The 15,214-nt window shown below is 36.8% G+C and overlaps 2 protein-coding genes across 4 annotated transcripts; both read right to left on the bottom strand.

Moving 5' to 3' along the window:
* Positions 1 to 60: 60 nt before the first annotated feature.
* Positions 61 to 3,394, bottom strand: LOC148739734 (G protein-coupled receptor GRL101-like). The gene is made up of 7 exons (XM_088749557.1): positions 3,141 to 3,394; positions 2,767 to 2,841; positions 1,555 to 2,551; positions 1,275 to 1,356; positions 705 to 767; positions 324 to 561; positions 61 to 133 (listed from the first exon to the last, which is right to left on the bottom strand). Exons 1-7 carry the CDS (start codon positions 3,191 to 3,193, stop codon positions 61 to 63), a joined length of 1,581 nt encoding a protein of 526 aa, XP_088605683.1. The 5' UTR covers positions 3,194 to 3,394.
* A 164-nt stretch (positions 3,395 to 3,558) lies between these two features.
* Positions 3,559 to 13,833, bottom strand: LOC111347373 (uncharacterized). Of its 3 annotated transcripts, XM_088750119.1 has the most exons (4): positions 13,605 to 13,833; positions 7,051 to 7,122; positions 6,465 to 6,536; positions 3,559 to 3,634 (listed from the first exon to the last, which is right to left on the bottom strand). In XM_088750119.1, exons 1-4 carry the CDS (start codon positions 13,661 to 13,663, stop codon positions 3,559 to 3,561), a joined length of 279 nt encoding a protein of 92 aa, XP_088606245.1. In that variant the 5' UTR covers positions 13,664 to 13,833. The 3 variants fall into 3 exon arrangements, 1 of the variants encoding a protein (XP_088606245.1); XR_015996953.1 differs by lacking the exons at positions 3,559 to 3,634; positions 7,051 to 7,122; positions 13,605 to 13,833 and adding exons at positions 4,273 to 4,520; positions 5,641 to 5,712 and having other exon boundaries at positions 6,465 to 6,556; XR_015996954.1 differs by lacking the exons at positions 6,465 to 6,536; positions 7,051 to 7,122; positions 13,605 to 13,833 and adding an exon at positions 3,910 to 4,182 and having other exon boundaries at positions 3,563 to 3,634.
* Positions 13,834 to 15,214: the final 1,381 nt, after the last annotated feature.

Here is a 15,214-nt window from a genome sequence, read left to right as displayed (position 1 = left end):
CGGTCAAATTTATATGCAGAATTGGATGCGTGTAAGCGTAAAAATATTTGCACCAAAGTTCTAGAAATCATGATCAATTAGCTGAGTTCTCGATGGATATACACTTGTTATGTTACACAGCTCATATTTACATCTGCAAGAATGCGAGTATTATGTCAATTAAGTAATTATACCTGAGGAAGATGCACTTTCAGCCACTCTACAGGCTTGTTCCATCGCTGTCGACATAGCAAAGGGATTTTTTTTAAGTTAGAGTTATTTATCATATAATAATTTGAAAGAATAAATATTCTGGTAGATTTAAATGTTTAGACTACATGTACCTGCCAAGGGAGTTGGGTTGCAAAGCCATCAACAGAAGTATGAAGGTTGCAAGTTTTTCGGGTCGAATAATATCCTCGATATGTTTCCCATATAATTGTTTTACTTCACTATTTACAAGTTGCTGTCTAAAAATAAGTAAACAGAGGGAGCACGGACCTGATTGAGGAGCAGGCAATTCAGGGGCTTTCACTTCTGGAATGTCGTGTTGGTCTATTACTTGCATTTCAATATGTTCTCCTATGGGGAAGAAAATGAAAGAAAAAAACAGGATTCCTAACAACTTTTCCATCTTTTCTTTTCTTTGCATTACACAAAAAAAATTCCCAGGTAGAGAGGGGATATTTTATGTATATTTAAATTGAGAAGAACTATATTTTTACCCTCTTCGTTCATAGCATGTGCATCTTCATTTCCAATCTGTCCCTGCTGGTCATTTTCTGCTTCTTCCATATTATAAAACAAAAAAAAGAACAAAAAAAAAACCGAGAATAAGTCAATGTCAGACTTTTCCAAACATTTATTACATAAAAATCATTCCGCTACAAGTTAGGTTTGTATTAATCTTCTTACCTTGAAATTGAAGACAGAGGTTGATTATTCTCTATTTTGATAATTATTTACAAATTTCCGCTCACACTCTTATTCAAAAGGATTCGGCGACTAGCTTCAATTTGCTTCAACATTCCTAATACATGGCTTTGAAGATACTAACCTCCACAACTCGAACTGAAATAATGATTTCTTATTGGGTCGTCCCCCATTAAACTTTCTTTGTCCCCATTTATGATTGCTTTTCGTACGCCTCAGGTGTAAAAAAGTTTAGAACAAATTATTAAAAGGAAACTTGTTTGTCATTACAAAATTTGTTAAACCTTGATATTTCTTTATTTCGAGGTGGGAGGCACCATCATTGTTGTCAAATTTGCTATTTTAATATTGGAAAACTGTACCTTCTTGATTTTGTCCTCTGCAGAAAATAGATTGAACATTGGACCACATCTTCCTCAGTTTAGGTTTCAATACAGCTTGCACCTGCACATTTGAAATTTACGGAGAAGTTTGTGTAAGACTTTCGAATAATCTCTTTTAAATTTAGGCGGGTCTTTATGGTCATTGTTTATTATGTTAGTCGTCACAATTACAAAATTAAGTTGCCAGCCTGCTCTGACACGAAAGAAAGTTCCAACATGTCATGTCCTATTTAAAAGTGGTAAAAAATAAACCTGTTACCTGTGGAGTAGAAAGTGTATACAGCAATGGGTTGATAGCTGAATTGATCGGCAGAGCGAACACTGCAATCCACACTGCCAGATCGCCAGGTGGATCAAATGTTTTTTCGACGTGAGACTTGATGCCGATAGCAATGATTGGTATCCAACACAGGAAATCGGTCAGAATAATGAAGAAGACTCTTTTGGCAAGTGCTCTTTCTCTTTTGGCCTGCGCACTTTGTGCTCTTGCTTGTATTTCACGAACAGTTCCATGTGCACCGAGCCGTCTACTTGACGACCATGATTTCAACAAGATGGCAATATAAGCCACCATAATGAAGATGAAAAGAGAGAAATTTAAAACGATAAAGATGGAAGTGGAGTATTCCCAGCCTTCTTGTAATTGTGGGGAAAGTTGCAGGGGCAGGCACACTACGTTTTTGCCATAATACCAGTCACCAAAATAGCGCATCCCAGACAAGGGAAGGAATGCCATAACGCCTCCCACCAGCCAGATAACTGCGCACGCTAGACGAGCCTGCCTTGCTGTAATTTTTGCAAAAGTGTAGGGAAACACAATGTTCTTGAGCCTGTCCCATGCAATCAAAGAAATCATCATAACTGACACCTCACTTGAAAGGATAGACATGGCGCCATTGAAATGACAAAACCAACCAGTGCGCCACTCATAGTCGTGCAGGTAGTATTCCCCCGACCATTGCAGGTCTTTTACAGCTATAATGATAAGGTAAATACCCATGATGCCGTCTGAGATACCCAGATTCACCAACATGATAGACTGGACCACATTGTTATCAGGGAAAAAATACTGCCACCCAACAACAAACAAAGACCCAAACAACGACATAAGACCGACAACCCAAAGACTTCTCCTTGGAGCAAGGTTACGGAACATGGAGTGACAGCTTGCGAAGTTGTCATTGAAAGAATAGTCGCAATCGGCATCCTGCCTGAAAAGATCGAGGTGGCAGCACATTAGGTTGGTGTCCAAAGTCCTAGATTTGGAAAAAAAAAAAGAGAAGAAATATTTAATATTAATAACAACCTTACACGGATAGAAAACAATGGGCATTCAGTGATCCAGATACATTCAAGGTTAATGATCTGCAGACGATTAATAATTGTTGATTGATTGATAACATACACTCTTATTAGAACAGTTTTTTAAAGGGGTGATTGAAGTAATTGTTTATTATGGACGGAGTCTTACACTCTGATAATGTGCTTCAACTGCTGGGTGAAAAATCCTCTAGGGAGCTCAGCCATCAGGTTGTAGTGCATAAACCTGTAGTTTTGAAAAATAATCAGAAAAACATTAAGTTGGATTATATAGAAATTAAACCCAAAAGATTAATTTGGCTTACTCCAAAAAATGTATTTGAATTGGAAAAATGAGACTCATTTATTATTAAACAACAAATATATATGAAATACATATATATTTGAAAGCACAAAAAAGAGGGGAAAAAAACAAAAAAACCCAAGAGCACTAAATATTTCATAAGAAAGCTCAGCTTTGTAATTAATTTTATGCAACAAAGTTTACTTGCTTAGATGAAAATCTCTCATTTGCCGTACACTTACAAAAATCGCAATTCGTGGGCAAAGGTGAAAGTCGTGCTGGAAACGTTTTGCATCTTATTGCCGAAGATATCTCTGAAACGAATAACATAATAACTCACAATTAGTAAGTAGACAGGGTCTCACGATTGTCTGTTTCCTCATAAATTTACATGGCACTGCTGTGAAACTATCTGGCTCTCAACCATGGGTGTCCGCGTTTTTCTTAAATCTAACCTTGCTTGCCAAAAGTATGTTCATAAAAGACCATATTTTTAGTCAAACATAAGTCACTACAGCAGTACTTTGTTAATCAGCTTATTTTTATTTACTTCATATTAAAATTTGTGAACTAAAACCTCAGATTTTAAAAGCTTCTGTTATAATCTTTCCATTGCTTCAAGTATTCTATTTTTATTTTTCTATTTGTGATTCACTGTACTCACAGAGCTTTGAGGTTTTCGACGCCTTTAAAAATTTTGTCAGGCAAAGTCTCGAGTTTGTTCTCCGAGAGATATCTTAAACAGGCGAAAGGAATAAAAGATAAATAATATAATACTGTAGCATAATATGATTGCAATTGGGTGTGGCACATTACATTTAATCGATGGCAGAGTTAACATTACAATAATCTTGTAATTTTGCTGTTATCAACTGAGTTGATAAATGTAAAATGGCCACCGTAAAGAATTTAAAAAAGCTGACGTTTTGAGCGTTAGCCCCTCGCCAGAGCTGTGTATGGTTTGCGAATCCACTCATCTTGGGAAAAGGTTTCAACTCTGAGTGTACTTACAATTCGAACAACTTTACCAAGCCCTGGAACTGATCTTCATGAAGCCTCTCAATTTTATTGTAGTCCAATTTCCTGAAGAAAGCACCATGGAAAGTTTAGACTACATAATTATGCAGAAGTAGCTGTGGAGTGATATCTTTAACACTTTTTTTTCTTTTTTTAGGTTACTACCGTAGTTCAGGTAAGGCAGTGACAATGCTTTCTCCAATAAAATAGCTCTCAGTTTTCATTTCTTACTCTTCAAAGAAAAACATCAGACATGAGAATAATACTTTCAAGGTTAAGCACGAAAAATCCCTATTGTTTAAAGCTGAATTTGGAAAAAGGTTTATGATCCATTTCCTGTTACAAATTACGAACTTATTGGGTAGTTTGATCCTCCAATACAATAATATTATATATAATATTTTAAAGGAAACTAATGTTTGCCTTCTGAAAGTATATTATAATTAGAGTTGTCATAATCTAGGAAGCTGTTGTATTTACCACATTCTAAAATTTTCAATACAATCTTTAATGTCAATAAGAATATTACTCACAGAAACTCTATCGCTGTAATGTTTCTGAAGATGTGCGGTGGCAGATTTCCAAGTTCGTTGTTTGACAAATCCCTACAAGAGATCTCCACAGTTACAAAGAATTTGCTAATGATAGAATTACCATCAACTGATTCATAGAATAATAATTATTGGCAGTTTGTGCTGAAAAACTTTCAAAAAGTGTCTTATTACTTGTGTAGTGGCCTCCCTTTTTCAATTTATTTCCCCCAAACCTTTAGCACATATTCCCAGGAAGAAGTCTTATGTCTTCAAATTCAGCTCAAGAAGACCCTAGCATATTAAACTTGCTAAGAACACAATAATAAAGAACAACTAGAACATGAGAACATCTGTCAACATCTTTTGAGAAAAAATGACATGAAATATGTTTCCCTTATAAAAAATTAAAAAAGAAGCCAATCAAGGAAACATCCACTTTCGACATTTTTTTTTGGGCGGGGGGGAGGGGAAACTCCTCACAGCAGTGAAATAATTATAAAATAAAACAAAACAAAGAAACAAAAAACAAAAACAAATAAAAACAAAAAAATAGGTAGAAAAAAAATAGCAACGTCACCGGAAGAAGAAAGATAATATCCAAATGCAAGCTATTTCTTTTGTCACAACTATTATTATTTTCATCATCATTATCATTACTATTATTATTGTTATTACTTTTATTACTATTAATATTTCATCATCATTACTATAATTATTACTATTGCTATTATTACTTGCAAATATATAAAATAATAACTTAGTAATTATTTTATTCTATTAATTGTAGGTGTCCCCTATTAGTAGAGGGCTTGCCTCTCGGCTAGCTTATTTTCCTGACACTTAAATAAAGTTTCTATCTATAGATCTATCTATCTATCTAATAGCAAAATTATCATATGTTAAAAGCTTGTACTTCATTCAGCAGAAAGAAACCTAGGAGTTGTTGAGGCTGCTATTATACAGAAGCTTTTAAACTTTTAAACCTCCAAGTACCTTAGCATTACTTTACAAAGCACATCAACTGCATAAAATAGCATTCTGTTGTTCATCTACATGATCAGATTTACAAAGTCAAGCTGGAAAACTCCATGATGTTTGAACTGTTACAGCTGTGCCTTTGTAAACAATATGTTAAAAACTATCATTTGGTTCTACCCAATTATCTTCTTTGTTAAAAAGCCATCTCACTCACAGATGTATCAGCTTGGAAAGGCTGCTAAAAAGTCGGTGTGGTAGACTCTTCAACTTGTTATTTGACAGATAGCTGTTAGGAATGATGAGACAAAAATGTCTTTTCATTAAGACTGTAAGTCATAATTTATAAGCAAAAATACAAACAGAGGCTGGTCATCAAAAATTATAAAAAAGTGTAGTCAAATCTGGGCAATACGCTCATTTTAGAAAAATGACTGTTAAATCGTTTGTCTCACAATTTGTCAAACAATTAAACGTCCGTTTATCTATAAAACCAGGAGGAACAGCACCATTTTTGTTTATTGCTTATCATGGTTACTGTCGAGTATATACATATTGCCCATTCATTTTGGTAAGGTCAATATTTCTAGCAAAAGAAGAATCTCGTAGCTGACAATTTTACAATTGCTACCACGCCCAACTCTCTTGTGTTGGGAGAGGTAGGCTGGTTTCCCTTTCATTTAAAATCATTCCTAGGGTATAAATAATTAGAGAAATTATCGAGCTCTTCATCTCAGAAGATATCAAAATAGGTAAAAAAAGGTAAAAATATCCCATAACGACTAGAAACTTTATGGCACGCATGATTTCATTGTTGAATGACTGCAGATCTTACACTGATCATTAGAGAAACAAAGATCAAAATTTGAGATGGTTAAATTGGTAGGTTATGTTTTTGGTGCTTATAGGAATATAATTAGCTATGTAATATTACAAATGACTGATATTTCTTTCAGTCTTTAATAAATGTTTGGAATAGTGACAAAGAGTTGAGCAGTCAGTAAGCTAATACCTGAGGAAAGGATCTCCAAAAAAACTTACAGTTCCTGCAGGTTTTCTAGATCTTGAAATAGTTCAGGAGGTAATTCAGTGATGTTGTTGTCTTGCAACCATCTATTTTGAAGTAGAGAAACATGATTAGTTGTATCAAATCCAGCGACTTCTATCAATTGAAAGTAGCTTCTAACTGACTTGTCTTTTGTCATTAAAGGGAAAGAGAGATTAAAAGAGAATGAAAAAAAAGCATGGGAAAAATCAATGACAAACGGATGGTTGGGAAATGGATGCCTCTACTTTACAAAACATTTTTTTTATACTGAGCTGCAACATTTAATTCACAACTGAACAAATAACCACATTATGCAAAGTACTACTGCAATTGTGTCTTTTTCCACATTTTTCGTAAAGTTTAAATTATAAGTTATTTTCTTTGTATTAAGAATGTTTGTATTAAAAATGTGATTATCTGCTTTTGTTGATCCGTTTTCATTGCACTTCACAGCACAAGTCATAATGCAGATCTTGAAACACTTTGATTTAGCAAAGGGAAATGATAAACTGTTGCGATGCAAAGTTCTGTTTTGAGGTCAAGGAATTTCTTCTCCAATAGTATCTGATATTTACTCACAGTTCTTTTAACTCTTCCATGCGTTTGAAGGTGCTTCCATCAATTCCTTTCAGGTCATTGTCATTCAGGCGTCTGCGTTATTTACCATAAAAAAACCGATTATTAGTTCGTCTGTCTGGTTAGAGGGATTACTGTTGGTGTTATCAATCACTGATGTTTTGACAATTAAGCAAAAGTGACATCAGTGACATCGAGTGAGGAGTTGCTCACACCAACTTTACCCAAAAAAGATATGCTTGGTTAAGTAATGATACTATGTTAATAATAAAAAATATAATGGAAATCTTTTAATAAAGACGCCTGGTCATGACTGTTCTATAGTGAATGAATCACATAAAAAGTAAGTCGTGGCAAGATGTCTGATATCTGAGGCTTTTAGAGCTCAGTGTTGTGCATCAAGGGAGGCACATCTTTGCTGCGCTATCAGAAATATTGGACGATATATTATCTATTACTGAATCTGTAAATTCCTGTTCTTCTGTACACTAGGAATTGATCAACAGGTGATAAATAGCCTGAAATCTGATTTTGTAATCCATGGGTGTGAGAGTTGGCCCCTGGTATCAGTTGTACATGATTTAGTTCTTTACTCTGGAGGGCTGACTGTCTACCATAATTATTCACTTTTTCCAAGGCTGAGGAGAGAAAATATGCCTCTGACATCCTTATAAAGTAAATGGCTATACCAAAACATTTCTCCGTATCTGCCGGAAACCATAATTGCAGCTAGTAACAATGCTGATGGGAACGAACCAGTTGCTGGTTTTGTTGTTATTCCTTACATCTAGAGTATTATGGAACCCAAGAGAATTTTCAAAAGCCACAACGTTCAAGTTGCTCAAAAACCTTTTCAGACTATAGAGCATATTTTTGCCAAAGCTAAGGATCTTGTCACGAAAGAACAACAAACCGACGCTATTTATACTATTCTGTGCAATGACTGTGATCACGAGTATATCGGACAGACGAAAAGTTAGTTTGATAATCGGTTGAAAGAGTACCAAAAAGTGGCGCCTTTTTGCAGAAAAGAAATTCAGCTTTATCGTAGCACACATGCCTGACTAATCATACAGTTGGGTGGGATAATTTTAAAATGATCTCCACTAATCGACCACCAGTGCCCTTGTTTGGAAGCTTGGCACATCAACCTCGCCCACGTTATCATAACCAGAAATCCTGTAGTGTCTCTTTAACCACCGACGGAAACATCTCCACTGACCTCTATATCAAACCCACAGACAAACATATGTATCTATTGTACTCTTCTTGCCATCCATTACATACTAAAAGAGCCATTCCGTTCAGTCCAGCACTCCGCCTACGACGAATCTGTTCAACATACAAAGCTTTTAAGACTCGCGCCACTCAACTTACCACATACCACATACCTTCTCAAAGGAGGTTACAGCCATAAATTCGTCACCAAACAAATACAACGCGCCGCTGACATCTCCCGCACACTTACCTTACAAACTAAAGACGTAAAAAAACCTAACCGTATTCCCTTTATAACTACTTTTAATTCGTCGCTTCCTCACATCTCCAAAATTATCAAAAAACACTGACATCTGCTGCTGTCTTCTAACCGCTACAAGAAAGCTCAGTTTTCGGCAGCTGCCAGTTGTTGCCTTCAGACGTTCCCCCAACCTTCGCGACACATTTGTCACAGCCAAACTCCCCTCCAATTCTTCACTTCCCATCCTCAACTTCCCCCACACCCTCGGCTCTTTCCGTTGTGGTAGTAACTGCGCTACTTGTCCCGACATCTCTGACGGACATACTAACTATACCCTTTTTTTCTACCTGGAAAACACGTACTATTAAATCTCACTTGACCTGTGACACTAAAAACTTTATCTACTTAATTCAATGTAACCGCTGTAACTTACAGTACATAGGAGGAACTAAACGACGTTTAAAAGACCGTTTTAATGAACACCGCCGTCCCATTGATAAACCTAACTCTAAATCTAAATCTAATACAGTCGCAGAACACTTCCTTTCCTCTCCCAACCACTCTGCTCACGACATGGAGCTTATCGCCATCGAAAAAGTGTTTTCCAAGAGAGACTCGATCCGCAAGGCCAGGGAAGCTTTTTTTAATTTCAAGAGGCAATGCTATTAATCCCGATGGCCTTAACGCTCGCGAAGAAATGTATTAGACGATTTTTCGTTCTACAATTCTTACTTCTCGTTATTTATACAATTTACCCTACTTTATTTCTATCTTTACTGACTATTTCTATTTTTAATTGTTATCTCATTTTCAATCAAATTAGTTTTACGTATTCCGCTGTTACATCATACAGCTATCTATAAAGTATCACCCTAACTCTATGTAGATTCCCACTGCACCTGAAGAAGGCTACATAGTTTGGCCAGCCGAAATATAATGCTCCGTTTTAAAACTTAACTACGTTGTATCGGTCTTGCCTCTATATTTATATTTCTACCAAAATGGCCGCAAACATGCGCCTAAGCGCGGAAATGCGGACTAAATATGGCGCAAAGTATAAAGGAAATAATGGGGAAATAAAAATAGTTTGCATTTTGTGCTATTACTGCTAGAAACTTAACGTGCACCATCATCAATAGATAGAATCAGAGTTCGAACACAGGTAACCCAGGCTCACTGTTTGTGTCACGTACACGTGGTTAAAAAGAGAGAACATATGGGGAGAAGTTTAGCAGTGTTCCAGATAAGAGACGGGTCTCGGGTCAAAAACCCAACGGCAACCGCTACGTGACCCGACACTGAATAAAAGGAAAATCGGCTAAACTACTTGTTTAGATTAAAATAGTATAATTATGAAAGAAAACAAAAGTAAATAAAAGAGTGAAGTTTCCAATGAAAAACGATTGAAAGCAATAACTAATACAAGATATTACGGAAAAGAAGTTTGAAAAGACGACTCAACAAAATACCAAAGGCGATTTGACTTGCGAATCATTTGGTCCTCTCTTCTTTTAGCAAATAAATGAGAACGTGCCCCTGAAATAAAAAATGCCTTGCTGTAGCATTGTTAATTTCCATACTTGTCAGTTCAGAATAAAATAAATACAGTTCGATGATCTCTGTAAATCTCAAGAAACTGAGAAACTATGCATCTGATTCATACGTGGCGGCGGCTGACTCGTGTGATTTTCTCCTCGTTTACCTAGCACGTAATCAAATTCTTCCCCGATCGAATTTCATTTCTTTGTAAACAAGATTCCATAAGGTTACACCATAGTCACACCAGGTCCCGGTTGTTCGAAGGATGGATAACGCTATGCAATGGATAACTCTCTATCTTCTGGATAACGCGGTACGTTTACTTGTCACATCCAATAAACAGCGATTTATCCGTTGGATAGCGTTATCTACACTTCTAACAACTGGACCCATAATGTGATTGATTGCTGAGAAAGAATGGTTTCTGGCCAATATTCCCGAGGGTGTAGTCTGATGGTGAGTTTTACCTTTGAGCAATTTGGGACTCCCCTCACTCCACGGGGACTTATTTTACTCATTACCAGGTGCCCCGAGCTCAGTGTCAGTTTGAATTGGACAAATTGTGACGGCAACGGTTTCGGGCCGCCATTCTACTGGGTTAACGTTCAGGATTTACGGAGCCAACAGGCTTCGCGTTTCAAGCTGGAGCTGCTTTAGTGGATTCAAGGTTTAGAGTTATTCTTGTTCTACGAGCCCGGCGTGTTTGTTTGGCGACTGGATTGGATTTTCGCGAACAAAATGTGCTAGATTGAAGGTCGATCGGTCCTCGACACTGCCGTAAGCCCCCTACCTTGTCTCTCTCTACTATAAAGGAAAAGTGAAGAAGAGTATTTTTCCCGAAACCTCGTGTACATATTAAGGACAACAGCAAATCGCCACATGGTAAGTTTCATTGATTTTCATTTCCATTTTCAAGCACATTTCCAGACCTTAACTTCTCCACATATGTTCTCCCCATGTGTACCTGACACAAACAATAAAGCTGGGTTACCAGTGGTTCGAACCGAATTACAATCAAAGGAAAGTAAGAAAAAACTGGTTTTAAACGGTACATTTTCATTCCAATAACCTCGTATAAAAGCCAAATTCCCTCTTTCTTTTATGTCTTAGAATAGGGCTTACCTTCAACGTTTCTTTGGTCTAGTACGAGTAAACGGTTGCATTGATTCGGTTCCCCATCAACAAGTTTAACTCACAAAGCAAACGTTATTTCGCTCCAAAAACATCCCAAAAAAATGGTGCCTTTTCAACTTGTAAAGTGGTATTCTAGCTCCAGAATTGCGAGATGCGAGGAAACCAAGCCATTATTTGGGCAAAAAATGCTCCTTCTAGTGGTTCGTTTTCTTTTTACTTTGACCACCATTTTGTCTTTTGATACATTTTAATGACCAAACATGAGGTACCTAATGATAAAAAAGCCGCTCTACGTTCAAAATAATCGGTTAAAAATGAAATAAAAAGCGGGTAGCTGAGGGAAACGATAGCTGACTGACAGGGCTGAATCATGAAATACTCAGGCAGAGGGTATGCGGTCATTCACGCGGACTCGAGTGTTCTAGGTCTAAAATTCAGCGAAATTATCGGAAATGCTAAGGGCTGACATTTAAAACCGAAGAACTTTGTTCTCGTCTAAGGGTATTTTCCTATTCCCAGAGGTTTTAAGGAAAAAATTCGTTTTCGAAAAGTTATAGGGGGTGTATCAAATTTTTGAAGGTTGTTCTGTAAAAGAAAAGCGGCAAGGAAAACGACGCCTCGAAGCAACAGAATAGGAAATCAACTCTGCAAGCTACTCCAAACGCCGCCACGACGAAATGTCTCTTAGTGACCGGGAAACGCCTTACAAATGAGATCGTCGATAGTTCAGTCTTTAAATCTTTATCTTGGGAACTCAAGTATAGAGCAGGTGGATAGTCAGAGACTCCTAGGACTTATCACTGACCGACGCTTACGCTTAAATAATCGCGTTGAAGAACTGCGTAAAAAAACTATCCCAAGGAATAGCACTGCTTAAGAAGATAAGAGGATTCCTCCACATTGAACAGCGCATCTCATACTATAACGTAATGATAAAACAACCTTTGTTATATGGATCAACTGTTTGGTCAAACTGTTCAAGTTATAACATAATGAGAGTCTTCAAGCTTCGAAAAACGCGCTCCCCGAGTTATCTTGAAAGCTGATACAAGGTCCAACAGACCTTGTATCAGCTCTTTAAGAAAACTCTTTAAGAAAATAGAGTGGCTTCTTCTTTATGACGAAGTCAAGTCTAATTAAGAGCGTTTTAGTTTTCAAGTGTTTACTAGGAAACTGTCATGCATATATGTACCATATATCTAAATATAATGCAGACCTACACTCACGAACTAGTCGTTATAGTAAATTATATCTCGCCTGTCCTCGCTTCAATCGCGAAACCTAGGGAGGAAGGACCTTCAGCGTACATGCGACAAGGCTGTGGAATCAGCCACTTTCAAACCTAAAAAAATATGTGACAACAGTTGCCTCTTTCAAATAGGCCCCGGTTTCACAGACATTTCCTAACGAGCTACGATGAAGAAGAATATTTTAGTCCGAATGAGATCGTAAATTGAATCTCGCCTGCCTTCGTTTCAATCGAGGTGACCCGATTGGTATATTGTATTCAACCCGACCCATGTGGCATATTTTATTTTATATAGTTTTTAGCTTGCATACTTATAGACCTGTTTATAATCATCGAATTCATTTTACTTACATCTTAACAATAATTATGGTAATTTTAGGATCGAGGGCCACTAGTTCATCAGGTGAATTACTGTCATCTGTTACCCTACTGAAATAAAGCTATTATTATTATTATTATTATTATTACTTAAAAATCTGTTTTCCGCGGCAAAACCTAGCTCGTGCGCATACGTTATTCAGCTCTGTCACGATAGCTAATATTCAGTGCCGTGTCTGTTGTTCCCCTCACAACTTCCTTTCAACCTTGAAAATTTATTTCGTTGAGATATCATTGAAAGTAAGGGCTTTTCCTTATTTTCGATGTATTTTCCATGAAATCTGCAAAACTTAGAGCATTTAAGCTGCGGTAATAGCCTTTCGAATGATTTTTCTTTCGTCCGTCGGCCACGTTGAATACCGAAATTCACGCGCTCGCCGTTCAAGCCGTTGACTGTCTACGATTTCTTATTATGTTTAAATCGTGATGATGGCGGCTTACCAACTGAAACCTATTTGCACCTCTTCAGAAAAAAAGGGCAGCTATTTAGCGGGCGTATAAAAGGAACTCTTATTGCAACGATCAGGTCATCACTGAAGAAGGCACTAGAGAGGAGTGTCGAAACGTTGGGTCTATGAATGGTAATTTCCTGGTTGCATTCCTTAAATCCTTAAATCCAGAGTAGCATCAAACCCTGTCTGATTTGTTTCTTTTGGAGCACATTATGAGATCAAATGAGCAGGATTTTTTTTCATCGTTGAAACTTGATCTCGAGATATATTTATATACAGAAGAAAAAGACTCACTTGTCGGTAGTCTTGAGTGAGAAGATCGTGAAAACGAAAAAAAGTTACTTACAAAAATCGCAACTTTGTGTTGTTGTCAAAGATTCCCTGGGGCAGGTTGTGCAATTGCATTTCAGACAAGTACCTATGGATATTGTACCCTTAGATAAGTGTTCTATAGCGTATAACACAGCAGCAATACATTAGCAAATCACTTATTAGTTAGTTAAGTAAACCCAAACTTGTCTTGAATTTGTTGTTGATATTTTGGTTACCGTAGAAACTTAACTTAACAATTTTAATTCTAGTCATTAATTTATACCCAGACAGAGTAGTACCCAATTTTATAACTGGATTACAGTCAGAAAATCGATATTTATGTTTTTTACTAATCTGTACATGTCATTTAGCGCCCTCTGAATTATCAAAAGCTTTGGTTGGCTCGGAATCTTACAGGATATCCCAAGATGTCTTTTGACATGCTAATTGCACAGGGGGCACCCACAGGTTTAGATGCATATGGTTTGTTTTTGGTATTTGTGGAGAATAATAGAAAACTTGCGAGAGGAAAATTGCTCCCGCATTACTTTGGTTCTTTTAGTTAGTTCTCCTTATTTTTTAAAATATGACTGGTAATCAGTGACGGATTCAGACCTTGAGCTGACAGGGGGGGAGGGGGTATTTTGTGTTTAAACCTAGCTGCTCTTCTTCCTTCTGCGATGTTTTTTCTTTACCCAAATAAAGGGGAAGGGGGAAGGTGGTCCCCAGCCTCTCTCCTAGATCCGCTACTACTAATGAATTCGTTATCATATTCGTTCTTTTCTGAGAATGTCCAAATGGTTCTTAAAATTGATTATCTACGGATCTCAACACAAAATTTGCTAACAGAAATATTCTCAAATTTTTGTTAACTAATTGACAAACGCCTTCAGATATCATTGCCTATTTCAAGTATTTCCTATTTCAAGTTTAGTTACTTGTTCATTTTTCATCTTATTTCAAGAGTTAAAAGCGTCAGCAAGTTATAAACAACAAAAACTAATACTCTTGGTATTGTCTTAAATTGGCGAAAAATAAAAAAACCCTACTTACAGCCATACCAAGCGGGTGTTTCTACTGAAAATATCTGACGACAATTTATTCAATGGGTTACCAGACAAGTAACTAAAAGAAAAAGAAAAACGTTAAAAGCTTGACAGTAGCAAATCAATCGCGCTTCTTTTGCTTTAATCGTGATTTCCTAGTACGTGATTTTGCAGTACAGTAAATACTTTGAATACTTTGATGACTTTGTAAATGCTTTGAGATATTTTAAATTAAAAAAATGCCATAGAAACAAATTTGTTATCCACGCCGTCTTGTATAACCTTAGATCTTGTATAACCTTAGTATCTCTCACTCGTTTGCTGCGCTCACTCGTGAGAGATACTTTCAGCACTGGAAGATAAAATTCGTATCCCCAAGCGGCCATGTAATATCCTCTATATATCTTATTAGATGTTTTGTTGTGTAGCATCGCTGAGTATTTTTACGGGCTGTGCCGAATTTTGACGAGCCCGTAGGGAGAGTGAAAATGTAAAAAACGAATGAAAATAGTCAGCGATTCTCAACTGCAAAAAGTTCAATAAGAGATTTATCATCCAGCCGGCACCAAATTGTTATTTCAGTGCGGGCGAATTTCGC

The sequence above is a fragment of the Stylophora pistillata genome, chromosome 2 (assembly GCF_964205215.1).
Source record: "Stylophora pistillata chromosome 2, jaStyPist1.2, whole genome shotgun sequence".
In the NCBI taxonomy this organism is placed as follows: Eukaryota; Metazoa; Cnidaria; class Anthozoa; order Scleractinia; family Pocilloporidae; genus Stylophora; species Stylophora pistillata.
The sequence above is the reverse complement of the archived record's forward strand: the minus strand, read 5'-3'. Positions and strand labels throughout refer to the sequence as shown.

Coding starts and splice junctions, on each gene's coding strand:
- LOC148739734 (XM_088749557.1), bottom strand. CDS start 3,193: ATGCAAAACGTTTCCAGCACGACTTTCACCTTTGCCCACGAATTGCGA. Junction 2,552..2,766: donor TTGAAGCACATTATCAGAGT/GTAAGACTCCGT, acceptor TTCCAAATCTAG/GACTTTGGACACCAACCTAA. Junction 562..704: donor ACATGCTATGAACGAAGAGG/GTAAAAATATAG, acceptor TCTTCCCCATAG/GAGAACATATTGAAATGCAA.
- LOC111347373 (XM_088750119.1), bottom strand. CDS start 13,663: ATGCAATTGCACAACCTGCCCCAGGGAATCTTTGACAACAACACAAAG. Junction 7,123..13,604: donor AACACAAAGTTGCGATTTTT/GTAAGTAACTTT, acceptor TAAATAACGCAG/ACGCCTGAATGACAATGACC. Junction 3,635..6,464: donor CTAGAAAACCTGCAGGAACT/GTAAGTTTTTTT, acceptor CGCCTGTTTAAG/ATATCTCTCGGAGAACAAAC.